The sequence below is a fragment of the Salmo salar genome, chromosome 12 (genome assembly GCF_965601325.2).
Source record: "Salmo salar chromosome 12, fSalSal1, whole genome shotgun sequence".
Classification (NCBI taxonomy): Eukaryota; Metazoa; Chordata; class Actinopteri; order Salmoniformes; family Salmonidae; genus Salmo; species Salmo salar.
The window spans coordinates 92,296,349-92,322,870 of NC_138302.1; the positions used below are offsets into that span (position 1 = coordinate 92,296,349).

General features: G+C 42.9%; 1 protein-coding gene across 2 annotated transcripts; it reads left to right on the plus strand.

Moving 5' to 3' along the window:
- The first annotated feature begins 13,947 nt into the window (after positions 1 to 13,947).
- LOC106566038 (potassium voltage-gated channel subfamily A member 3) lies at positions 13,948 to 25,291 on the plus strand. 2 transcript variants are annotated; one of them, XM_045691886.2, is made up of 3 exons: positions 13,948 to 16,574; positions 22,134 to 22,237; positions 22,419 to 25,291. In XM_045691886.2, exon 1 carries the CDS (start codon positions 14,064 to 14,066, stop codon positions 15,612 to 15,614), a length of 1,551 nt encoding a protein of 516 aa, XP_045547842.1. In that variant the 5' UTR covers positions 13,948 to 14,063; the 3' UTR covers positions 15,615 to 16,574; positions 22,134 to 22,237; positions 22,419 to 25,291. The 2 variants fall into 2 exon arrangements, with proteins under 2 accessions (XP_045547842.1, XP_045547841.1); XM_045691885.2 differs by having other exon boundaries at positions 13,948 to 16,559.
- The last annotated feature ends 1,231 nt before the right edge of the window (positions 25,292 to 26,522 follow it).

The following is a 26,522-nucleotide window of genomic DNA, read 5'->3' on the forward strand; positions in this document are numbered from 1 at the left end:
TAGCCAGCTGTGAAGAGAAAGAATCCTCCTAAAGCTCAGCCCATCCAATCCATTACCTTGACAGGATGTCATATGGGGGGTGAGGGAACACCTGCTTAGCCCATCCAATCCAACGCGGTGATTTAGTTAGGAAGGGGGCTTTCTGCTCAGCCCATCCAATCTATTACCTTGTCAGGATGTCATATGGGGGGTAAGGGAACACCTGCCCTGCACGCCTCCTCTACTGCAGAATGGGGAGAAGTAATCCTGGAGGTCGGATCACCTACCCCCTGCACGCCTCCTCTACTGCATGTTACCTTTGCTTGGGTATCATTTGTAATAGCGTCGTAAGATGTGATATGTCCTCTCTGGGGTTGTAAGTCATAGTGTGTATCCTGTCACTCCTCTGGAAGTCGGGTTACAGTATATCTTATTAAAATGGGGTTTCAGCTTCTATTCATGACCTTGTGAGTCAAAGGATCACAATAGCAGCCATTTGAAATGATGTATTACACAATAACTGTTTGGTTGGAAATGTCTATCCCTGTATGTATGACCTATGTGTGACCTTCACAGAGGAGGCTTATTGTGGAAGCAGAGAAGTTTGTCTGTAGCATTTTAAATGCACAGACTCTGAGCTGTGTGTGTGTGTGTGTGTGTGTGTGTGTGTGTGTGTGTGTGTGTGTGTGTGTGTGTGTGTGTGTGTGTGTGTGTGTGTGTGTGTGTGTGTGTGTGTGTGTGTGTGTGTGTGTGTGTGTGTGTGTGTATTTACCCATGATATTAGAGTGTATAGGTTGATAAATAGCTTCAGTAAATCCCCCTGCTGTTTGTTATGTGTGTCATGCTTGATTTGCACGTTGCCGAGGCAGCAGTTGCTCTTCACATTTCCATGGTGGCAAGGACTAATTAATGAAGAAGAACATTTCACTGAGGATGACAGACCTCCAAACAAATGAAAATAAACATACAGGTTTCCTATTGTTTGACTTAACACTTCACTGTACAACCTCACTTGTTGAATTATCATGTATAGGCTGTTTATATACATTTACTTACTCGTCTGTATCTATTCTCAACATATTCCTTTAAGACAATATCATATGAGTATAGTATTAGTTTTACTTAAGGTAATTAGTTAGCCAATAGTGATTGAGCAATTGCTGCATGGATCTAATTTGACTGAACTACCCCTAGTGGCTTTCTCTCCCTGCCAAATGGTAGTCTGGTAAAATTAGCTTTGTTATGCTATGTTTATCATGACCTTGACCCAACAATACTGTATACAGTAGATGGACAGTGTGAAAGTGGCTGCATCCACACACAGCCAATTGATTACTAATCAATGATCCCTGGGCTCTCTCTGGCTCTGTTAATTCCACTGTGTGCTCACGAGCTGCATCAGACAAAAAACAAATATGTTTCTCATTAATCAAAGAGGCACCTAAGAACACAGACGTCATCTGGCCTGGTGTTCTGCAGTAGAAGTATGATTATCTGAAGTGGAGTATTCTCTTTATTCCCCAGTGCAGATAAGAGTGTTTTGTTTCCGAGTAGATTGTCATAATTCCTGGTGTGCTTTGCATTGCCAGGCCGTGAGGCAATCACACAATGCAATTTGGAATGTCTTTTTATATTTCAGCGTTACCAAAGATACAAATTCATTACCAAAATGAATTTGTAGCACATTTTAAAGTGCCTTTGACTCCTGAGAGTTGAATGCAGAACAGGTCTCCTAGGTTATGTTAGAATGGGGTAAATGCATCCAAGCGGCTTTATATGGAAGTCTATTAACTATTATTGTACATATGTGATATTTATTGAGCATTGGTATAACTGAAAATGTTGTCCATATCCATTCACAACCCTGGCCTGTTCTAGATGGGAGAGTTGATCACTTGTGGTGGTGTTTGTGACTGGAACAATTTAAAGAACCAACTTGACTGACTCTCTAGCCAACATGGAAAAACTTCTAAAAACAGGAAAGGCAAATGAAAACATTTGACCAGATAGACAAAACAATGTTTATACAACTGGGAAATTCAAGGAAGACTGATTATCCCTCCAGGGGTTTTGACCCTCCAATTGGAAAATGCTGCGCTATAGTAGCTTTTCTTTGATCCTCAGCTGGCACCAACTGCAGACAACTCTCAAAGCCTGAAACACCCGCTCAAGAAAATCACTATTTACTGCACTCTGAGAATGAAACCTTTCATTAAGATGTAGATTATGCTATGTTTCAACCATTATATAATCACATTTGTGAATCAATTATTAGTAGGCCTAATGTTGATGTTTTCTATGTGGAGGTGCAAGAGTAATACAATTTTTCAGCAGTGCGGGTTTCTTTTGTGAAGGAACAGTTCAAATAACCAACATGATTTGCAGCCTGACTGACTCTCATATTGGTTGTACTCGTTGGGGAATTCCAGCCTATAAAAGAGGATGGAGTGTGAACGGTTTCTCTCTCTCTCTCTCTCTCTCTCTGCTCTCTCTCTCTCTCTCTCTCGAGCACACTCACACAAAACACATGGAAAGCATGCGTGAAGATACATATTATGCACACACCATCACCAAAATGACATTAGGCAGGTGTAATTAATGCTGTCTGAATATAAAGTAGGCCTATCAAATGCTCTCGGAGCTTCTGAATAAATGAATCTTCTTCCCCTTTAATTTGCCCTTCTAATCTCTCCAGCGAACATGGAACCATTTCCAAAAACAGGAAAGTAAAATGAAAACATGATGTTTGTCAAAGTGTGAGATCAGATCCTGGGTATGTAGTGACGTTTATTCATAGATATCAAGGGAAGCCAGGCTTCCCCCCAAAAAATTGACCAAGAAAAAACATACAAAATAATGTATGTTTTGTCTCTCTGTGTTTAATAAGTGACTCCCTCAATGTCTATAGGGATAAATACACACTGGTTAGTGCTTACACAAATGCCCCTTGGAAATTACACATTTAAATTCTATTTACTCTGAGCTGAAGATGTGAATTTCAATTTGAAGAGAGAGTTGGGGGAGAGCGGGGGGAGAGAGAGACGTATCACAGTTACCATGGTAATCTATTCAGAAGAGAAAGTCCCTGTTAAAATTAAAAGGGTATTTTTTCTGTATCTGTCACTTTGTTGATCCAACGCTAAAGTGATTGAAAAGCACCCTCACATTCAACACAAAGAGCCTATTACTTCTTTGAACGATTTGAAAAGTGCTATTCACTATTTGTGACACGATTCAGGAAACTAGGCGTATGTCGCAAGTCATGAATTCAAAGGAGAGCTGTTTGAATGTAAAAAATATTTTTTGATCAAAATGCGTTTTCTGGCAGAAATGCCTTCTCGAACATTTGAACTTCCATGTGCCTTAATATCAAACTTGTATGCCATCTGTAAATATTAATACAATTGTTAAATTATGAGCCTAGTTGGCTTAGTCACAGAAAAAGTGAACAACCTTCCCGCCAGCCATGATTGGCTGAGATAATGAGTTGGCTGGACATGCCGAGAGTTGAGTTTGTATTGGTCTGCCATATAGCTCGCATCTGTCTATTTGAGCTGGTCAGTATGTCTGGGTCATCATGTCAAACGCTGCATTTTTAAAAATGTATCGTGTAGTACTAGCTGGCTGGCTCGCTAACTAATGTTATGTCATGCGTTGGGATTCATTGTTTACCTAGCTAGTTATCTAGCTACATTTCTTAACAAAAGACTCTTGTCTTAGTGTGCCAAAGCGCAGAATAACTGATTCATTTTTGAACGCTGATCACTGGTGTCAGTAAATGTCGGCAACAAAGCGTATTCAATTGTTGCCAGCAGCACTGTTACAGTCACCAATGCTCTGGATAACATGAAAACTGCCTAACCCGCTCTGCTAGGGGGAGTAAAATGGTCAGAGTGGGGTGTTCTCTCATTATGTGTCTGGAAATAGCTAGCCAATGTTAGCCAGTTAGCTTGGGTGCTTGACTGTCGTTGTGAGGTCAGAGCTTTCGGAACAACCCTACTTATTGGCCAGAGCGTCCAGTGAGTGCTCTGAACGTGAAACGCTCTGAATTTACGAACAGACAATCCGACAGCACAGTTGCAGTCACCAATGCTCTGGATAACATAACAGCCTAACCAGCTCTGCTAGGACGAGTAATGTTCAGTGAGCTGTTCTCTCTCTCTCTCTCTCTCGCTTAGATGTTTGGAAGTAGCTGGCAAGTTAGTGCAGAACGCACGGATTAACCCTTAAAGAGATGGGTGGGGCTAAGGCTTAAGAAGATGTGAACATTGCTGAATAGGTATAGACCAAGAAGGGCTCTCCAATAGTAGTACCAAAACATTGAAATACGGTTTTCTCAAAAGTGAGTTTACAAGTTGATCAACTTTCGAAGCATAATTTCTTTCCAATTGTTTCCTCAAATGCAGTGTATGATATATCATGTTGTAGCTCCGAGTCTCTACTTTTATCCAATGTAAAAAACAGAACTTCAAATGTTGCTACATAAGACCGAATCCAGGTGATGAGTAACATTTTTCCTTTAAGAATAATTTGGTATAACTGTCTCAACCAAAATGTAACATGCCACCAATTCAACACTTTTCATCTTACAGAGGCTTATGATGTGTTGTTGCCATTGAGGCCAAAGGGGCAATAAACATGATCCTAGGATGAAGTGGTGATCAGCAGGATAACTGCTCTAGATATTTGGATTTAGTCCTTTTTTTATTTATTTATTTATTTTGTACCTTTATTTAACCAGGTAGGATTGTTGAGAACAAGTCCTCATTTGCAACTGCGACCTGGCCAAGATAAAGCATAGCGATTTCACACATACAAGAACACAGAGTTACACATGGAATAAACAAAACATACAGTCAATAATACAGTAGAACAAAATAAAACAAAAAGTCTATATACAGTGAGTGCAAATGAGGTAAGTTAAGGCAATAAATAGGCCGTGGTGGCGAAGTAATTACAATATAGCAATTAAACACTGGAATGGTAGATGTGCAGAAGATGAATGTGCAAGTAGAGATGCTGGGGTGCAAAGGAGCAAGATAAATAAATAAATACAGTATCGGGATGAGGTAGGTAGATAGATGGGCTGTTAACAGATGGGCTATGTACAGGTGCAGTGATCTGTGAGCTGCTCTGACAGCTGGTGCTTAAAGCTAGTGGTCTCCAGCTTCAGAGATTTTTGCAGTTCGTTCCAGTCATTGGCAGCGGAGAACTGGAAGGAAAGACGACCAAAGGAGGAATTGGCTTTGGGGGTGACCAGTGAGATATCCCTGCAGGAGCGCATGCTACGAGTGGGTGCTGCTATGGTGACCAGTGAGCTGAGATAAGGCGGGGCTTTACCTAGCAGAGACTTGTAGATAACCTGTAGCCAGTGGGTTTGGCGACGAGTATGAAGCGAGGGCCAACCAACGAGAGCGTACAGGTCGCAATGGTGGGAAGTGTATGGGGCTTTGGTGACAAAACGGATGGCACTGTGATAGCCTGCATCCAGTTTGTTGAGTAGAGTGTTGGAGGCTAATTTATAGATGACATCACCAAAGTCGAGGATCGGTAGGATGGTCAGTTTTATGAGGGTATGTTTGGCAGCATGAGTGAAGGATGCTTTGTTGCAATATAGGAAGCCGATTCTAGATTTAATTTTGGATTGGAGATGCCCTTAATGTGAGTCTGGAAGGAGAGTTTACAGTCCAAACAGACACCCAGGTATTTGTAGTTGTCCACGTATTCTAAGTCAGAGCCATCCAAAGTAGTGAAGCTGGACGGGCGAGCAGGTGCGGGCAGTAATCGATTGAATAGCATGCATTTAGTTTTACTTGCATTTAAGAGCAGTTGGAGGCCACGGAAGGAGAGTTGTATGGCATTAAAGCTCATCTGGAGGTTAGTTAACACATTGTCCAAAGAGGGGCCAGAAGTATACAGAATGGTGTCGTCTGCGTGGTGGTGGATCAGAGAATCACCAGCAGCAAGAGCAACATCATTGATGTATACAGAGAAGAGAGTCGGCCTGAGAATTGAACCCTGTGGCACACCCATAGAGACTGCCAGGGGTCCGGACAACAGGCCCTCCAATTTGACACACTGAACTCTATCAGAGAAGTAGTTGGTAAACCAGGCGAGGCAATCATTTGAGAAACCAAGACTGTCGAGTCTGCCAATAAGAATGTGGTGATTGACAGAGTCGAAGGCCTTGGCCAGGTCGATGAATACGGCTGCACAGTAATGTCTCTTATCGATGGTGCTTATGATGTCGTTTAGGACATTGAGCGTGGCTGAGGTGCACCCATGGCCAGCTCTGAAACCAGATTGCATAGTGGAGAAGGTACGGTGGGATTCGAAATGGTCGGTAATCTGTTTTTTTAACTTGGCTTTCGAAGACCTTAGAAAGACAGGGTCGGATAGATATAGGTCTGTAGCAGTTTGGGTCTCGAGTGTTACCCCTTTTGAAGAGGAGGATGACCGCGGCAGCTTTCCAACCTTTGGGAATCTCAGACGATACGAAAGAGAGGTTGAACAGGCTAGTAATAGGAGTTGCAACAATTTCGGCAGATCATTTTAGAAAGAGAGGGTCCAGATTGTCTAGCCCGGCTGATTTGTATGGGTCCAGATTTTGCAGCTCTTTCAGAACATCAGCTATCTGGATTTGGGTGAAGGAGAAATGGTGGGGGCATTGGCGGGTTGCTGTGGAGGGTGCCGGGCAGTTGACCAGGGTAGGGTAGCCAGGTGGAAAACATGGCCAGCCGTAGAGAAATGCTTATTGAAATTCTCAATTTTAGTGGATTTATCGGTGGTACAGTGTTTCCTAGCCTCAGAGCAGTGGGCACCTGGGAGGAGGTGCTCTTATTCTCCATGGACTTTACAGTGTCCCAGAACCTTTTTGAGTTAGTACTACAGGATGGAAATTTCTGTTTGAAAAAGCTAGCCTCAGCTTTTCTAACTGCCTGTGTATATTTGTTACTAACTTCCCTGAAAAGTTGCATATCACGGGGGCTATTCGATGCTAATGCAGAACGCCACAGGATGATTTTGTGCTGGTCAATGGCAGACAGGTCTGGAGTGAACCAAGGACTGTATCTATTCCTAGTTCTACATTTTTTGAGTGGGGCATGCTTATTTAAGATGGTGAGGAAGGCACTTTTAAAGAATAGCCAGGCATCATCTACTGACGGGATGAGGTCAATGTCATTCCAGGATACCCCGGCCAGATCGATTAGAAAGGCCTGCTCGCAGAAGTGTTTTAGGGAGCGTTTGACAGTGATGAGGGGTGGTCGCAGACCCATTACGGATGCAGGCAATGAGGCAGTGATCGCTGAGATCTTGATTGAAAACAGCAGAGGTGTATTTGGAGGGCGAGTTAGTTAGGATGACATCTATGAGGGTGCCCATGTTTACGGATTTGGGGTTGTACCTGGTAGGTTCATTGATAATTTGTGTGAGATTGAGGGCATCAAGCTTAAATTGAAGGATGGTCGGGGTGTTAAGCATGTCCCAGTTTAGGTCACCTTGTAGCCCGAGCTCAGAAGATAGATGGGGGGCAATCAATTCACATATGGTATCGAGGGCACAGCTGGGGCAGAGGGAGGTCTATAGCAAGCGGTAACAGTGAGAGACTTGTTTCTGGAAAGGTGAATTTTTAGAAGTAGAAGCTTGAATTGTTTGGGTACAGACCAGGATAGTAATACAGAACTCTACAGGCTATCTTTGCAGTAGATTGCAACACAGCCCCCTTCGGCAGTTCTATCTTTGCGGAAAATGTTATAGTTAGCGATGGAGATTTAAGGGTTTTGGTGGTTTTCCTAAGCCAGGATTCAGACACGGCTAAGACATCCGGGTTGGCAGAGTGTGCTAAAGCAGTGACTAAAGCAAACTTAGGGAGGAGGCTTCTAATGTTAACACGCATGAAACCAAGGCTTTTACAGTTACAGAAGTCAACAAATGAGAGCACCTGGGGAGTGGGAGTGGAGCTAGGCACTGCAGGACCTGGATTAACCTCCACATCACCAGAGGAACAGAGGAGAAGTAGGATGAGGGTACGGCTAAAGACTATACGAACTGGCCGTCTAGCACGTTCGGAACAGAGAGTAAAAGGAGCAGGTTTCTGGCACGATAGCATAGATTCAAGGCATAGTCTAGAGACAAAGGTAGTGTAGGATGTGAGTACATTGGAGGTAAACCTAGGCATTGAGTAATGATGAGAGAGATATAGTCTCTAGAGACGTTTCAACCAGGTGATGTCATCGGATATGTAGGAGGTGGAACAACATGGTTGGTTAAAGCATACTGAGCAGGGCTAGAGGCTCTACAGTGAAATAAGACAGTAATCACTAACCAGGACAGTAATGGACGAGGCATATTGATGTTAGAGAGAGGCATGTGTAGCCAAGTGAACATATGGGTCCAGTGAGTGGTTGGGCTGACTGGGGACATGGCGATTCAGACAGTTAGCAGGCCGATGCTAACAAGCTAACAGTTAGTAGGCCGGGGCTAAACAAGCTAGCAGTTAGCAGACCGGGGCTGGCAAGCTAACAGGTAGCAGACCGGGTTAGTAAGCAAGCAGTTGGCAGACCGGGGCTAGCAGTTAGCAGACCGGGGCAGGCAAGCTAGCAGTTAGCAGACCGGGGCAAGCAAGCTAGCAGTTAACAGACCGGGGCTAGCAAGTTAGCCTTTGGGGGAGGTCGCGATTGGGGTAAGTCTGTTTTTGCCTCTTCGTGCGGTGACGTCGATAGACCAGTCGTGGAATTAGTAGGGTTCCAAGTAGCTCTAGGTAGCTAGTAGGCCGCGGTTAGCAGAATGGGCCTTCAGCGGACATCGCGCCTGAGGGGCCTGTTGGAATCCTCGGGCAGATTATGTCGGTATTCCAGTCGTAAAGGATCGGCGGGGTTCAGTGCCCCATACCGGCAGTAGAAGGGGTCCGGATATTGTAGCCCAGGAGTGGGCTTCGGTGGTAGCACAGGAGCCCTGGCCGGGCTAGCTTCATGCTAATTGGTGCTTGCTCCGGAATGGAAACGCTAGCCAGGAGTAGTCACCTGGGATTGCGGTTAGCTAGTTGCGAAGATCCAGATGAAAATGTTCAGAGTTTGCGGTAGGAATGGGAGGAATGGGGAGAAGAAAAAAATAATAATAATAGGTCCGTTGTGCTCTGGTTTGAGTCACGTTGTTCGAACTGGCGAGAGCTTTCCAAGCTAAAGGTTAGCTGATGACCACTAGCAATGGTTTGCTGACTGATAGCTGGTAGGTAGTTAGCTGGCTAGCTTCAGTTGAGGGATTCCAGATCTGAAGTAAATAGAAATACTTTAGAAAAAAACAGATCCACGCCACATTGGGTGAGGCGGGTTGCAGGAGAGTATTTAGAAGTTGAGGTTTAGGAAAATATTTTTAAAAGATATGCGAAGAAAAAGATCTAAAAAGATATATACAAGAGACACGACAGGACAAAGCCAAAGACGTCTGACTGCTACGCCATCTTGGATTTAAGTTTTTACTATGCCTTTCTCTGTTAAAGCCTTAAACTGGTTTAAAATAAACGATGTCATGGTTCAGTATTACAGTTATACATGCACAAAGTCCTAATGCAGTGTTTCGAATTTAGACCAAATAGACAAAACCATTTTTATACAACTGGGAAATTCAAGGAAGACTGATTATCCCTCCAGGGGTTTTGACCCTCCAATTGGAAAATGCTGCGCTATAGTAGCTTTTCTTTGATCCTCAGCTGGCACCAACTGCAGACAACTCTCAAAGCCTGAAACACCCGCTCAAGAAAATCACTATTTACTGCACTCTGAGAATGAAACCTTTCATTAAAATGTAGATTATGCTATGTTTCAACCATTATATAATCACATTTGTGAATCAATTATTAGTAGGCCTAATGTTGATGTTTTCTACGTGGAGGTGCAAGATTAATGCCATTTTTCAGCAGTGAGGGTTTCTCTGAACTGCAGGTTTGATGGAATTCCATCCTACCATCTCTTGTGAAAGATTAGTTTGTCTGGACAGATCAATGTGTTGCAGCTGATCATAAAACCATGCCTCTGATGAGCCTTGACATCATTACTAAGAAATGCAGGTATTGAGATTGAATATTGATTTTGCATTTTCCTCATCAATCCCATGCTGCTACAGAGGTTGACACTTCAGTTCAGACACTTACATTAAATGTTAATTGAGGCCATTTTATATCATGCAGAATACTAGTGCTGCTCTTGAGATATACTGTGAGGTTATTATTGACACCTTTGATAAAAATGAGCAAAAATGACCTTATAAAATAAACAATTAAAATATTGTATGCTCCAAATAAAATGGGACATTATGTTATTTTATACTAATACAATTGCTCAGAGAAAGAGATTTTTCAAGTAATACTTTTTTTCTCAAAAAGGTTAAGGCCAAAATTATTGACACCCCTAAAGATTCTTATAAAAAAATTGTCAAAAGTGTAGTATCCTATGTGGTCCCATATTCCAAACAATGACTACATCAAGCTTGTGACACTACAAACTTCTTGAATGCATTTGCAGTTTTTGGCCATCGAAGAGCCTGTCAGGTGTCAGTGTGCAGCGGTTAGGACGGAGTCAGGCGCAGGACACAGAACTGAGTAAAAGACGTACTTTACTCGAAAAGAAACAACACTAATTTCCACACAGGGAAAAACACACCAGCTCACAGAAGTCTTGAACGCTAAACAAAGAACAAACATGCACAAAACCATGTGGGAACCAGAGGGTTAAATAGGGAATAAATTATAACGTAATGGGAACCAGGTGTGTACAATCAAGACAAAACAAATGGAAAAATAAACGTAGATCGGTGACAGCTAGAAAGCTGGTGACGTCGACCACCGAACGCCGCCCGAACAAGGAGAGGCACCATCTTCGGCGGAAGTCGTGACAGAGCCAAGCATTTGCTTGCGTTTCAGATTATTTTGTGCCCAATAGAAATGGATGGTAAATAATGTATTGTGTCATTTTGGAATCACTTTTATTGTAAATAAGAATATAATATGCTTCATGTTTAAACACTTCTATGTTTATGTGGATGCTAACATGATTATAGATAATCCTGATTGAATTGAGAATAATGATGAGTGAGAAGTTGCAGAGGGTCAAAGATCATACCCCCCAAGACATGCTAACCTCCCCTGTTATCGGTAACATTTTAAGTTAGGGCAATTTTTTTAAGTATAAATTACAAACTTTATAAGCTCGTTTAAACCTCAAATAGCCTACACTTGGAAATGTCCTGCAACAACAGGGTGATCAAATTAAGATCTAACATTTGTATGCCTGCTGTGTTCTAATAAAATGGGAACATTGACAATATACCTAATATTGGCAGCATCTTTAGGCTACATCTTAGAAATGGCTTCATTTGAAGCAATATTATTACTGCATACGGTAGTCTGGACAATAGGCCTACATATTACTGACACATTTTATACAGAAACAGAAGGCAAAATTCTGCGTAGCCTACTGTTAGTGACATTTGGTGAAGCAGGTCTGATTATAATATGTAATATGCAATCATGTATAACTTAATTTCATTAGGACTAAATGTAGGCCTAAAAATGCAGTGATTGTGGTATAATGTGTATGTGGTATGAGTACGAGATTGATCTGATTATTCTTCATGAATCATTATGAGCTAAGAGGCCACTGAGATAAATGTTGTGTCCATGCGGGTAATATTTGTATAATCCGTCGATTGAACGGAGTGGGCTAACTTCAGCACCATGGAGAGCAACATTTTTTTGGCTGAATGGTAGGCTATTTTCAAAAACAAGTACATCTAATGTAGAAATTACTTCTAGCCCCTTGTAATAGACAGTTCTGTCATTTAAATGAAATTCTCATCATATTAGACAGTAGAAATGCACAGGAAAACTTATTTTTTCCTCTTTGTACTAGCCTACATTTTGATGGTAGGGAGTAGACAGTGGGTTTTGTGATAGTTAATCCGTTTTGTAATAATGTTTTCAATCAGGGAAAATATCTGTAATATTCATATGTGAATACATACTGAATTATAATTGGATGCATTTTACCGCCGTATCATACTGTGCGGTGATTGGTTAAGACCACCCAGACGGTTAGGTCATGGGCAGTTGATCGTGGTTGGAGATAGGCTAACATGTAGTTGTAGCTAGTTAATAAAGAGTTATGTTAAGAAACATCCTGTAGTTCTGCGTTTTATTATTTTGTACAAAGTGTACAAAACAAAACATGGTGTCAGAAGTGGGATGGTCTTAAAAGATGGATTTTTCTGGAGTTCCTTCACCTCGAATGGACTGGGAGTCTACAAACTTACCCGATGCATGGCGTAAGTACAAACAGCATGTGGAGCTAATGTTCACGGGTCCCCTGAAGGAAAGAGGAGAAGAGGAAAAATGTAGCTACCTGCTCCTCTGGATCGGTGAAAAAGGGAGAGATATTTACAACACATGGACAAAGCAAAAGCAGACAAGCGAGACCCCTACCTCAGTCTCCTTGAATACCGCAACACTCCAGTTGACAACTTCAAATCACCAGCCCAGCTGTTGATGAGCCGCAGACTTCGCTCAACCCTTCCCAGCACCAACCAGCAGCTGCAACCTGAGGTTGTCAGCTACAAGGAAATGCATGAAAAACGTGTACAGAGACAACAACAACAAAAGCGATACTACGACAGGTCAGCTAGACCACTGCCACCACTGATCGACGGAGAGTCAGTTAGAATCCAGGAGCATGGCCTCTGGAAACCAGCAGTCGTCATCCAGCCAGCTGACACTGAACGTTCATATCACGTCCGCACAGCAGAAGGAGCAGTGTACCGCCGCAATCGTCGTCACTTACTGAACACAAAAGAACAACACACTGATGAGATGAACTGTTCCCCTGAAAGAGAACGTGATGGACTAAACACACACACGGCACAACATACACCACACTTACCTGCAACACCACAAGAGCTGTTGACTGACACAGAAGCATGCTCAACATCATATCGCACAAGGTCAGGAAGAGAGGTCAAGCCCAGAGCTGTCCTCGACCTGTGAAATGTCAAAGGGTGTAGGCGGATCGCTGCCCTAAAAGCGTTCCAGACTGTAAACTTGTTATTGAAAGTTCACTTGACATGCTTTGGTATTGTATTTGTTTCAAATGTTAAGATGTCATTTCTACAGTGAAAGCTGAGTTGCTGAGAATCCCTTGTTTGAAAAGTTGGATCATTGTTTCAGAGTCTATGTTGATTCAGTTGGTGTATTATGCAATATAAATGGTTACTTACCTTGAGTTCAAACTACAGAGCATGTATCCAAAAGAAAAGCTTAGAATATGTAAAACATTTGTATTTTGTTTAAAAGAAGGGGGATGTAATATTCATATGTGAATACATACTGAATTATAATTGGATGCATTTTACCGCCGTATCATACTGTGCGGTGATTGGTTAAGACCACCCAGACGGTTAGGTCATGGGCAGTTGATCGTGGTTGGAGATAGGCTAACATGTAGTTGTAGCTAGTTAATAAAGAGTTATGTTAAGAAACATCCTGTAGTTCTGCGTTTTATTATTTTGTACAAAGTGTACAAAACAAAACAATATCAAATGTGATAACCATAGGAACCCAATATATTTTGGGAATTTGCAGTTATCCCTTCATCATATTTGCTGTTTCCGTTTCATTGACAAGGTGTGCAGGTAGCCAAGCGGTTAAGAGCGTTGGGCCAGTAACCGAAAGGTTGTTTCGAATCCTAGGTGAATAATCTGTCGATGTCTCCTTTAGCAAGGCACTTCAACCTAATTGCTCCTGTAAATATGATAAATGACTCAAATGGAAACAAATGGAGATGGCGTGCGCCTGCTGGTGTCTATGTGTTTAAGTTCCAACTGGGTGGAAGTGTGTCAGATATGCGCGCCGTGGGCGGGAATAGACCTGTGTTTATTAACCCCAGTGTGTGCTTCGTGGGGCGGAAACACTTCACAGTGGCAACGAGCGGAGATGATGAGAGGGGAGGGAAGTCGCGTCGCTTGAGCGTCTGCTCTGCGTGTATGGGGGGTTTGGCTAGAGGAGGCGCGGCGCACTCTGCCCTCTCCATACCACCTGTATGGATGACCACTTTAACCTAATCGACTCACCCCGCTCGGTGAGACACAGAGGCAACAACGTTGAGAACCACGGTTACTTCGAGACGGAGAAGGGCGTCATGACAGTCGAGAACATGTTGGAGGAGTCAGTGGCGCTTTCGAGCCACCTGTCCGTGGATCGATATGAGCGAGAGCGTGGACGCGATTGCTGCGAGAGGGTGGTTATCAACATTTCAGGTTTACGCTTCGAAACTCAACTCAAAACTTTCAACCAGTTTCCGAAAACGTTGCTCGGGGACCCCAGAAAGAGAATGCGTTACTTTGACCCACTGAGGAACGAGTACTTCTTCGACAGAAACCGACCCAGCTTTGATGCCATTCTCTATTATTACCAGTCAGGAGGGCGCATACGGAGACCTGTTAACGTGCCCATTGACATCTTCTCTGAGGAGATCAATTTCTATCAACTCGGGGAAGAGGCTATGGAAAAATTCCGAGAGGACGAAGGATTCATAAAAGAAGAGGAACGTATTTTACCCAATAATGAATTCCAAAAGCAGGTTTGGCTTTTGTTTGAATACCCTGAAAGCTCTGGGCCAGCTAGGGGAATAGCTATCGTCTCAGTGCTTGTCATTTTAATATCAATTGTTATATTCTGTTTAGAGACCTTGCCTGAGTTTCGGGATGACCGGGAACCTATCCCGTTAGCACCTACAGTCAATGGGACGGCCTCCTACCACGCAAATCCATTCACCGACCCTTTCTTTGTGATAGAGACACTTTGCATAATCTGGTTCTCTTTTGAGTTGCTGGTCAGGTTCTTCGCGTGCCCCAGCAAATCCACGTTCTCAAAAAATATCATGAACATCATCGACATTGTCGCCATATTTCCCTACTTCATCACTTTGGGGACAGAACTGGCTGAGAAGCAGGGTAACGGTCAACAAGCCATGTCCCTGGCCATTCTCAGAGTGATAAGGCTCGTGAGAGTCTTTCGCATCTTCAAGCTCTCCAGGCACTCTAAGGGCCTACAGATCTTAGGGCAGACGCTAAAGGCCAGCATGAGGGAGCTTGGACTGCTGATATTTTTTCTTTTCATTGGAGTTATCCTTTTCTCCAGTGCTGTTTATTTTGCCGAAGCCGATGACCCATCCTCCAGTTTCACAAGCATCCCAGATGCGTTCTGGTGGGCTGTGGTCACCATGACTACTGTCGGATATGGAGACATGCACCCTGTGACAATTGGTGGCAAAATTGTTGGGTCATTGTGTGCTATTGCCGGAGTGTTGACTATTGCTCTCCCTGTGCCAGTTATTGTCTCCAACTTCAATTACTTTTACCATAGGGAGACTGATGGAGAAGAGCACGCACAGTACTTGCACGTCAGCAGCTGCGAGCACCTACCCTCAGCCACAGAGGGGCTGAAAAGGACTCGTAGCACGTCATCTCTGAGCAAGTCAGAATATATGGTTATAGAGGAGGGCATCAACAGTGGGTATAAACAGCCCAACTTCACCAATGAGAATAACCAAAACTGCGTGAACATCAAAAAGATATTCACGGACGTGTAAATGCTTTCATTTTATATGATGGAGATATAGAGTTACGACTACTATTTTTTTCTATGATAGCTAAACTAATCGTGATGTGTCGGTACATATCTGTCAAGTGGAGTGTGCTAGTGTGCCACAGAGGTTGCAAAACGTACTGTAATCTTACAATTCGTCCTTGAGTCCAAAACAGGTGTTGATGTTCGGTAGTTCGGTAGGTTGTAAGTGTTGCATATTTATTCCCGAATCGAAACAGTGTTGTCGTTGTGTTTTTTAAAGGGAAACGTTCGTTGGCTTATCAGTGTTCAGTCTTGTCATTAATAGCAATACAATATAATCTACAATGTCTGTAGGATGTTGCTTACATCGGATGATGACAAACATAGGCTATGCTTGAATGGGCAACATATGCGTAATGGAAATATCATGGACATACAGTATCATAGCCTACGAGAGCAGGCTTTTAGCGTTACAGCCAATACCAAATAAAATAAGAAAATGAAATTACCAAGACTCGGGAATGTCTTTGATAAAATATCTCCATGTAATTTGAATGTCTCATTACCCGTTAAATGGGCTAGAATAATTGTATAGCCTACAATTGACAGTGGTAGTAATTATTGGTAATTAATGGATCTAGTCATAATTCCATCCAAAGACATCGTCAGGACTACATGGAATTTATTTTCCTACAAAACATGACTTCAAGACTATTTCCATCATGGAGGATAGTGTGAGCACAATGATGAAGACATGGACACATTGCATATAATGCGCGTGGATGGAAGAAAGAAGAACAGCAAAGTCCCGCCTCCTGGATGCCGCTGAGCCTTGTGATGCAGTCTCCATGACGACTACAGTTTCCTGGGTAACCCCGTTAATGTTACCATGGTATCGCTCTGCGTTTTCACAGAAACCCTCCAGATGGATGAGCAGCCCGCCTTGAAAGAGAGAGCAGAGCCCTCCGTGAGTCTTAATATGGTAAACATGTAGACCTAATGAAACAACCGTTTAAAAAATCTGCAAAAAAAATAATTTCCACTCACTGTCAACTGCGTTTATTTTCAGCAAATTTAACATGAGTAAATATTTGTATGAGCATAACAAGATTAAACAACTGAGACATAAACTGAACAAGTTCCACAGACATGTGACTAACAGAAATTGAATAATGTGTCCCTGAACAAAGAGGGGGGGTGGTCAAAATCAAAAGTAACGGTCTGTATGGCCGCCAGCTGCATTAACTACTGCAGTGCATCTACTCCTCGTGGACTGCACCAGACTTGCCAGTCCTTGCTGTGAGATGTTACCCCACTCTTCCACCAAGGCACCTGCAAGTTCCCGGACATTTCTGGGGGGAATGGCCCTAGATCTCACCTTCCGATCCAACAGGCCCCAAACGTGCTCAATGGGATTGAGATCCGGGCTCTTCGATGGCCATGGCAGAACACTGATATTCCTGTCTTGCAGGAAATCACACACAGAACAAGCAGTATGGCTGGTGGCATTGTCATGCTGGAGGGTCAAGTCAGGATGAGCCTGCAGAAAGGGTACCACATGAGGGAGGAGGATGTCTTCCCTGTAACGCACAGCGATGAGATTGCCTGCAATGACAACAAGCTCAGTCCAATGATGCTGTGACACACCGCCACAGACCATGACGGACCATCCACCTCCAAATCGATCCCGCTCCAGAGTACAGGCCTCGGTGTAACGCTCATTCCTTCGACGATAAACGCGAATCCGACCATCACTCCTGGTGAGACAAAGCCGCGACTCGTCAGTGAAGAGCACCTTTTGCCAGTCCTGTCTGGCCAGCAACAGTGGGTTTGTGCCCATAGGCAACGTTGTTGCCGGTGATGTCTGGTGAGGACCTGTTGTTGCCATCCTGTACCTGTCCCGCAGGTGTGATGTTCGGATGTACCGATCCTGTGCAGGTGTTGTTACACGTGGTCTGCCACTGCGAGGACCATCAGCTGTCTGTCCTGTCTCCCAGTAGCGCTATTTTAGGCCTCTCACTGTACGGACATTGCCCTGGCCACATCTGCAGTCCTCATGCTACAAATACCTCAAAAATGCTATAACTTCAATTTCTCAAACATATGACTCTTTTACACCATTTTAAAGACAAGACTCTCGTTAATCTAACCACATTGTCCGATTTCAAAAAGGCTTCACAGCGAAAGCAAAACATTAGATTATGTCAGGAGAGTACCCTGCCAAAAATAATCACACAGCCATTTCCAAAGCAAGCATATAATGTCACAAAAACCAAAACCACAGCTAAATGCAGCACTAACCTTTGATGAACTTCATCAGATGACACTCCTAGGACATTATGTTATACAATACATGCATGTTTTGTTCAATCAAGTTCATATTTATATCAAAAAACAGCTTTTTACATTAGCTTGTGATGTTCAGAACTAGCATACCCACCACAAACTTCCGGTGAATTTACTAAATTACTCACGATTAACGTTCACAAAATACATAACAATTATTTTAAGAATTATAGATACAGAACTCCTTTATGCAATCGCGGTGTCAGATTTTAACATAGCTTTTCGGCGAAAGCACATTTTGCAATATTCTGAGTACATAGCCCGAGTATCACGGCTAGCTAATTTGACACCCACCAAGTTTGGCCCTCACCAAAGTCAGATTTACTATAAGAAAAATTGTATTACCTTTGCTGTTCTTCGTCAGAATGCACTCCCAGGACTTCTACTTCAACAACAAATGTTGTTTTGGTTCCAAATAATCCATAGTTATATTCAAATAGCTCTGTTTTGTTCATGCGTTCAGGTCAGTATCCGAAGAGTGACGCGCGAGTGCATTTCGTGACAAAATTTTTCAAAATATTCCATTACCGTACTTCAAAGCATGTCAAACGCTGTTTAAATTCATTTTTATGCTATTTTTCTCGTAAAATAGCGATAATATTCCAACCAGGCAACGTTGTATTCATTCAAAGGCTGAAAGAAAAAAATGGAGAATTCACATGAACTCGCATCTCCAGTGTCACTGTTCCCAGCCTGACCACTCACAAAATCTCCTGCTGTTTTTCGCCCAGAGACAGGAGAGACGTCATTCCACTTTCTGGCGCCTTCTGAGAGCCAATGGAAGCCTTAGAAAATGTCACGTTACAGCAGAGATGCTGTATTTTCGATAGAGATGCCACAGAAGGAGAACAAATTGTCAGACAGGGCACTTCCTGTATGGAATCTTCTCAGGTTTTGGCCTGCCATATGAGTTCTGTTATACTCACAGACACCATTCAAAGAGTTTTATAAACTAGAGTGTTTTCTATCCATATCTACTAATTATATGCATATTCTCGTTTCTGGGCAAGAGTAGTAACCAGTTTAAATCGGGTACGTTTTTTATCCGGCCGTGCAAATATTGCCCCCTAGCCCCAACAGGATAAGACAGGAGAAATACTGCAGATATAACAGACTGACCCTAGTCCCCCGACACATAAACTACTGCAGCATAAATACTGGAGGCTGAGACAGGAGGGGTCGGGAGAAACTTTGGCCCCATCCAACAATACCCCTGGACAGGGCCAAACCGGCAGGATATAACCCCACCCACTTTGCCAAAGCACCGCCCCCACACCACGAGAGGGATATGTTCATCCACCAACTTACCATCCTGAGACAAGGCCGAGTATAGCCCACAAAGACCTCCGCCATGGCACAATCCGAGGGGGGCAACCCAGACAGGAAGATCACGTCAGTGACTCAACCCATTCAAGTGACGCCTCCTAGGGATGGCATGGAAGAGCACCAGTTAGCCAGTGACTCAGCCCCTGTAATAGGGTTAGAGGCAGAGAATCCCAGTGGAGAGAGGGGAACCGGCCATGCAGACAGCAAGGGCGGTTCGTTGCTCCAGTGCCTTTCCGTTCACCTTCACACTCCTGGGCCAGACTACACTCAATCATATGACCTACTGAAGAGATGAGTCTTCAATAAAGACTTAAAGGTTGAGACCGAGTCTGCGTCTCTCACATGGGTAGGCAGACCATTCCATAAAAATGGAGCTCTTTAGGAGAAAGCCCTGCCTCCAGCTGTTTGCTTAGAAATTCTAGGGACAGTAAGGAGGCCTGCGTCTTGTGACCGTAGTGTACGTGTAGGTATGTACGGCAGGACCAAATCTGAAAGATAGATAGGAGCAAGCCCCTGCAGTGCTTTGTAGGTTAGCAGTAAAACCTTTTCTACATTGTAGAATAGTAGTGAAGACATCAACACTATGAAATAACACAAATGGAATCATGTAGTAACCAAAAAAAGTGTTAGACATATCAAAATATATTTTATATTTGAGATTCTTCAAAGTAGCCACCCTTTGCCTTGATGACAGCTTTCACACTTGGTATTCTCTCAACCAGCTTCATGAGGTAGTCACCTGGAATGTATTTCAATTAACAGGTGTGCCTTATTAAAAGTACATTTGTGGAATTTCTTTCCTTATTAATGCTTTTGAGCCAATCAGTTGTGTTGTGACAAGGTAGGGAAGGTATACAGAAGATAGTCCTATTTGGTAAAAGACCAAGTCCATATTACGGCAAGAACAGCTCAAATAAGCAAAGAAAAATTACAGTCCATCATTGCTTTAAGACATGAAGATCAGTCAATCTGGAAAATGTCAAGAACTTTGAAGTTTCTTCAAGTGCAGTGGCAAAAACAATTAAGCACTATGATGAAACTGGCTCTCACGAGGAACGCCACAGGAAAGGAAGACCCAGTGTTACCTCTGCTGCAGAGGATAAGTTCATTAGAGTTAACTGCACCTCAAATTGCAGCCCAAATAAATGGTATGCATACGGGGGAACTCCTTCAAGACTGTTGGAAAAGCATTCCTCATGAATCTGGTTGAGAGAGTGCCAAGAGTGTGCAAAGCTGTCATCAAGGCAAAAGGTGACCACTTTGAAGAATCTCAAATATAAAATATTTTTTGATTTGTTTAATTTTGATTTTCCATAATACATGACTCCATAAGTGTTATTTCATAGTTTTGATGTCTTCACTATTATTCCACAACGTAGAAAATAGTAAAATAAAGAAAAACCCTTGAATGAGTAGGTGTGTCCAAACTTTTGACTGGTAACATTAAACTTTACAGAATGGAGGCAGTTTTTTCTGTAGCCTATATCCAAGACATCAAATCAATGATAGCCACAATAAATTAATAAATACATCACTTAAAATGTTTTGGGTTGTGTTAATGCAAAAATGGGATCAACATAACATCAAAACGCAGTAATATATCAATATTTCAACAGCCCGTTCTAAATCTTAGCTATTTATTATATACCTATATTTTATTATCTGAAGAAAATGCAATCGCTCATCACAATTCCTTGTCATTACTAGAGGCTTATGCTTGATATCTCTCTGAGTTGGCATGCCAACTGGGGCTGACGTCAAGCCAAACTATTGTCTCTTGTTCTCCTCACGCGGCTGTGAACTGTCCCTCTCAAAACAAACACAAAGGCTATGCCAAAAATAGGAGCCGGCATTGGACATAGACAACCCATGCGACAGACAACAACATGCATATAATGTATGGCCAATAAATAATAAACGAAAACATAGCAAATGTCAATAATAAATATATAGATACATAAACACATAAATACAATTAATAAGAATAGCATTTATTAATATTCGTATAATTATTAATGTTATTTTATTTTTTAGTACGATTATTATCCATGTCTGACAATTAATCACTTAAAACAACAACGAAGATGAGTAGCCTGATTATTCTGATAAATAATTCATCTTTAAAATACTATTATTGAGGTCTTCATAAGTCTTTTGGAAGTTAAAATGTGGGAAGGACAGTGCTTGCACGCTGTAAAGTCAACGAAATATTGATTTGTTTTTCACCCGCGCAGGGCTTGGAGCTGTATGGCTGGTCACTTCCACAGTACTAGCACTGCCTCCCGCAGCGTGGTGTCCCAGCGCTGTTCTGCTTTTCCGTCTCTTTTAGGATTAATCATAGCCACGCTGCACCGTTCCCTTCCATCAAGGCTAATCAGACCCAATTCACCTACATTAAATCAGTTACGCATAATTTAGATTTAGTTCAAATGTAAATAGGCATGTTAGGGCCTAACTATATCTGAAAAATACATTATCCTAGTTGAGAAACCATTTGTCATTTGTAAGTGATAGTGCTGAATGTGGGAGAAAATCGTAGGAGTCTAATTAATTGGTAGTTAAATGGGCTAGGGCAGAATTAGCTTCACAGATCTCTTTTTATGTCCTTATAAATTTACCCACCACTACTCTGAAAAGTCTATGCCCAAAACAAAGTTCAGTGCTGCCCTCAAGTGAGATAACATATGTAGGACAGGGAGGATACAAGCGGGTTATGTTCAACATTATGATATGTCTAGACTTTTTTTATTGTATAAAGTGCACGTTATGATATCAAACATGCATAATGAAATGAAATATGAATGAACTAATAATGGCAGAATATGAAATTATTTATGACAATCCTAAATCACATGTAATTTCCCCCTAGTCGGATGGATATTTTCACTTGGCTAGATCAGATAACCTCATCTCAACCTGCCAACAAGCATCGCCCAACCAACACTGCTGCAGCAGAACACATGCACCTGAAAGGTAGTGTACATCTCTCTGTTATTCTTCCTTTTGTTATGTGATGGATTATGTCTGCATGTCATTGAAAGATGTAAAAGCATGAAAGCTTCTTGTCTTGTACATATTACATAGTCATAAAAACTGCCTGAGTTTCACAAAAATAAAATAAAAAATGTAGTACATTAATCTCTTACCTCCACAGGCCTAGAGGAGAAATACCCTGACTCATACCAATGGCCTCAAGCTCCAGCAGCACAACACCCCACCAACTGAAATACATCAAGATATAGAGGATCTCTATGGCTCCACCATCTCACACACATACTGTACTGGGCTAGAGAGAGACCCCAGAGGCAAGGTGCCATGGACACAGTGCCTTCAGCTAAGACCTCAACACACCTCCCATGGACTGTCTATCAGAGAAAAATATTATGTGTTGTACTCTGTGCTGATTTCTCGCTCTCTCTCGCTCTCTTTCTAGTGTCTTAGATCTGGAATACAATCCCAGAGATGCCAGTGCAAGAAGTCACACTGTGTATGTGGCCCATCATAACTCCCCAGTCCCCATCAGGCCTGCGGTTGGTCCATGGCCGTCCCCAGTCCCCATCAGGCCTGCGGTTGGTCCATGGCCGTCCCCATCAGGCCTGCGGTTGGTCCATGGTCGTCCCCAGTCCCCATCAGGCCTGCGGTTGGTCCATGGCCGTCCCCAGTCCCCATCAGGCCTGCGGTTGGTCCATGGCCGTCCCCATCAGGCCTGCGGTTGGTCCATGGTCGTCCCCAGTCCCCATCAGGCCTGCGGTTGGTCCATGGCCGCCCCCCGTCCCCATTAGGCCTGCGGTTGGTCCCTGGCCGTCCCCAGTCCCCATCAGGCCTGCGGTTGGTCCATGGCCATCCCCAGTCCCCATCGGGCCTTTCGTTGGTCCATGGCCGTCCCCAGTGGAGTAGAGGACTGAGATCATGTTTTTCAGCATCACAATGTATTCATGGTGTGTTGTCGTTGTCCCAGACAAATGTAAGCACATACATGTGTCATCAATTCAGTAAGCTTTTGCCTGTTCAGTGAAAATATTGCAGTGTAACAAGTTAGGATTGTTTATCTGAAGAATGAATGTCATTGGGGAAATGTATTTATCACACAAACACACAAGCACACACACATGATTGCATCCTCCTCTCTTTCCCTTCCTCCTCCACTCTCTTCTCTCCTCTTTCCTCTGTCATCCTCTTTTCCCAATACAATATAATACAATGACGTCACAGGTGCAGGTGGCTTATCAGAAGTGCTGAGTGGCTTTGTTCTCTCTGGAAATAGGGTCCACTCTTCATTTCTCCCCACTTCAGTATTTCTATGTTTGGGAAAATGAAAACATGTCTGTGACTTACCCTGAGCTATAAATCACTTGTCAGTGGAGCTCAATTTGAATGCTTATGTGGAACACCTCAAGCTGCAGTTCAGTGCACCTCAGGAAGAAAAATGTAATTTTTTTCTACTGTATGTTTAATACATTAGGTGAGGCATGTGATTCCATTTCTATTTAGTCAACTGAACATAATTACTGTACATACTGTACATTACGTGTGTGTGTGTGTGTGTGTGACTGGAAAAGTGTGTGACAGTATGTATGTGTGAATCTGAACATTAGCACAGACAGTATATATGTACGTTTGAGAGATGCCCAGCTGTAAAATGTAGATCGTCTCAGCTGGTACAGTACGCCTGGCTGACTGCACTCTGGAACTCTCAGCATCAGAGTGCTGAGAGACCCTTCTCAGGAGAGACCCTTCTCAGGAGAGGCACTCTCTCTGTTGCCACTGTGTTGGAGGAAGAACACACACACACACACACACACACACACACACACACACACACACACACACACACACACACACACACACACACACACACACACACACACACACACACACACCATCCATATCATGGTTTAGCTGCACTTAAGGAAGCCAAGCCCCTCTGTGTTGTCAGCCTCTCACAGCGGGCTGGTCTTCTCTGTGGCTCGGTAGGGGCTCTCGTTGTAAGCAGACGTGTGTGTGTGTGTGTGTGTGTGTGTGTGTGTGTGTGTGTGTGTGTAAGTCATGCTCATCCAGAGGAGGCAAGGAGACCCCAGGCATCCCCCTCTACTCTCAGGCAGACATCCGCCACATGAAAGGAGTGAATCAGTAGCAGCAAACTATAATGATACAGGGGATGCAGCTGACATGCAGTCCATTCTGGGGAGAGAGAGAGTTCATTTATAGTACTACTAACTTCACCAACTGTACTGATGATTGTGTATATCTGTAACACTTCCTGTCTTAGCCCTAAAAAGTTTATAAAAAGCTATAGGGCTGCGGACAGAAATATAGTATGCTTCAGACATATTGCTATTATTACTCGATACAAATGGAAAACCATCCATCTACTCTTCAGAGGACGTCTAATGGCAGACTGGGGGATATTTATAAAATTCACTCTTCTGGATCATGACTCTGCGTTCATTCAACACTTTGAGTCAAGACTAAGGAAGGCCCACAGACCATATCATGGGTATTGTACACATATCCTTTTCTCCCAAGGGATATAAATACCAAAAGCCAGTTATTAAAGAAAGGGTTTTACTCTCAAGTGTTTCATTTCTATTGTCCTGCTCTTTGGCCGTATGTGTAAAGATGATCCGCTATCCGATCAGTCTAAGAAGCGCGAATGAGACCAAGGATACCAGAGATATTCAAAGAAAATGTATTAATACATGAATTGATCATTTAGAGGGGAAAAAAGACTCATATAACTTTCATTAACAAGTATAAATTACACAGTTGCAGAACTTTCTGAATGTGTTGTAATTTCTACCTATCAATAAAGTCTAGCAAAGCCTTAAGGTATTACAAGGCCTTTTTCATTGAACTGAATGTTTTAGTACTTTAGAGGACACTGTAGAATGCATCAACCTCTACAAGGACATGCAAAGTCCTGTGTCACTGTGCTTTGACTTTACCTCTAATATCCCAGAGGAGAGGAGAGAGAGACTCTCCAGGACTGATCACAGAGCCTCCTACTTCTGCTTGATGAAACCCTAGGGGCAGTCACCATAGCAACAATATAAGACTAAGCACAACACTGTCCAATGGCAGAGGCATTTCAGGTTTGGATGTAGCAACAATAGTGTTATTAAACACACTGGCTGTGCAGTATATAATCATGTTACTAAAACCGTTATAATTTAACAGTCATAATTTAATCTGGTGGGAAACACCTGATTCAGTTAGTCAAGGTGTGAAAGATCAATTGGTTATTTAGTGAATCAGGTGTGATGGCACTAAATTGGGACAAAAACCAAGGGTTAGGGGCTAAGAGGTAAGAGGTAAGGGATAGCCAGTTGTTTCTGGCCCAGGCCCCAGCAACACACATTTAAGTTCCCTCATGGCACACAGGGAATCCCCTGTACAAATGTAGGATCTAAATTTGATCACTCTTTTGTTGCTGAGAATTCTTTCTGCACAGCAGGAAATGCAGAGGAGCTTCGTGATTTACATAAATTCACTGAAAACCCGCACTAACGCACAGGCTTACCATATATTAACAGTATTCCACTTTTCAAGGAGCCTCACTTTGACCAGCTAATAGACCTAACCATCGATCAAGCAACAGTATGGACTAAATGTTCAAATCCAGGATTATTTTGCAGAGACAATATTAAGATCCTACATCTTATCAGTAGCATTGATTCAACCCTGCTTCTCACTGACTGGAGGAAGCAGACAGTCTGAAGGGCCTGAGTCATGCAGTGCAGCAGAGCCAAACTAAACTCACATGAGCTCATAGATAATGGTTCCCTGCAACAAAAGGTTAGTATACTGGTTGGTGTCTTAATTTGTTTCACTGTTTGCGTGGTTGTCAGAAATGCTAATGTTTTGGATTTGGCCTTTCAGTCAAATGTCACATTGGAATGGACTGTAACCTTTGATCTTTCCAACTTCTGCTGGATAAAATACATAATTTTTAATACAATCTGTCCGTACTGGGAGCATGTTGGTCTATAGTGGTGTATCTGAGGTGAACTAGTCAGGCCACGAGGGAGGCTGCTGCTGCAGTGATATGAATGCCCTTGTGCTTCTTTCTCCTGGTGTTCTGGCTCTGCTCCACCGTCTGCTCCGTGCTCTCTCTCTTCATGCTGCCCGCACTGCTGTGGCTGTACGTGGTCCAGGCTGCAGTATGACTGGCTCGCTCTGGATCTCCCCCTCCTGTCCTCGCACCCTACACCAAATCAAAGTTTATTGGTCACGTACACATATTTGCAGATATTATCAC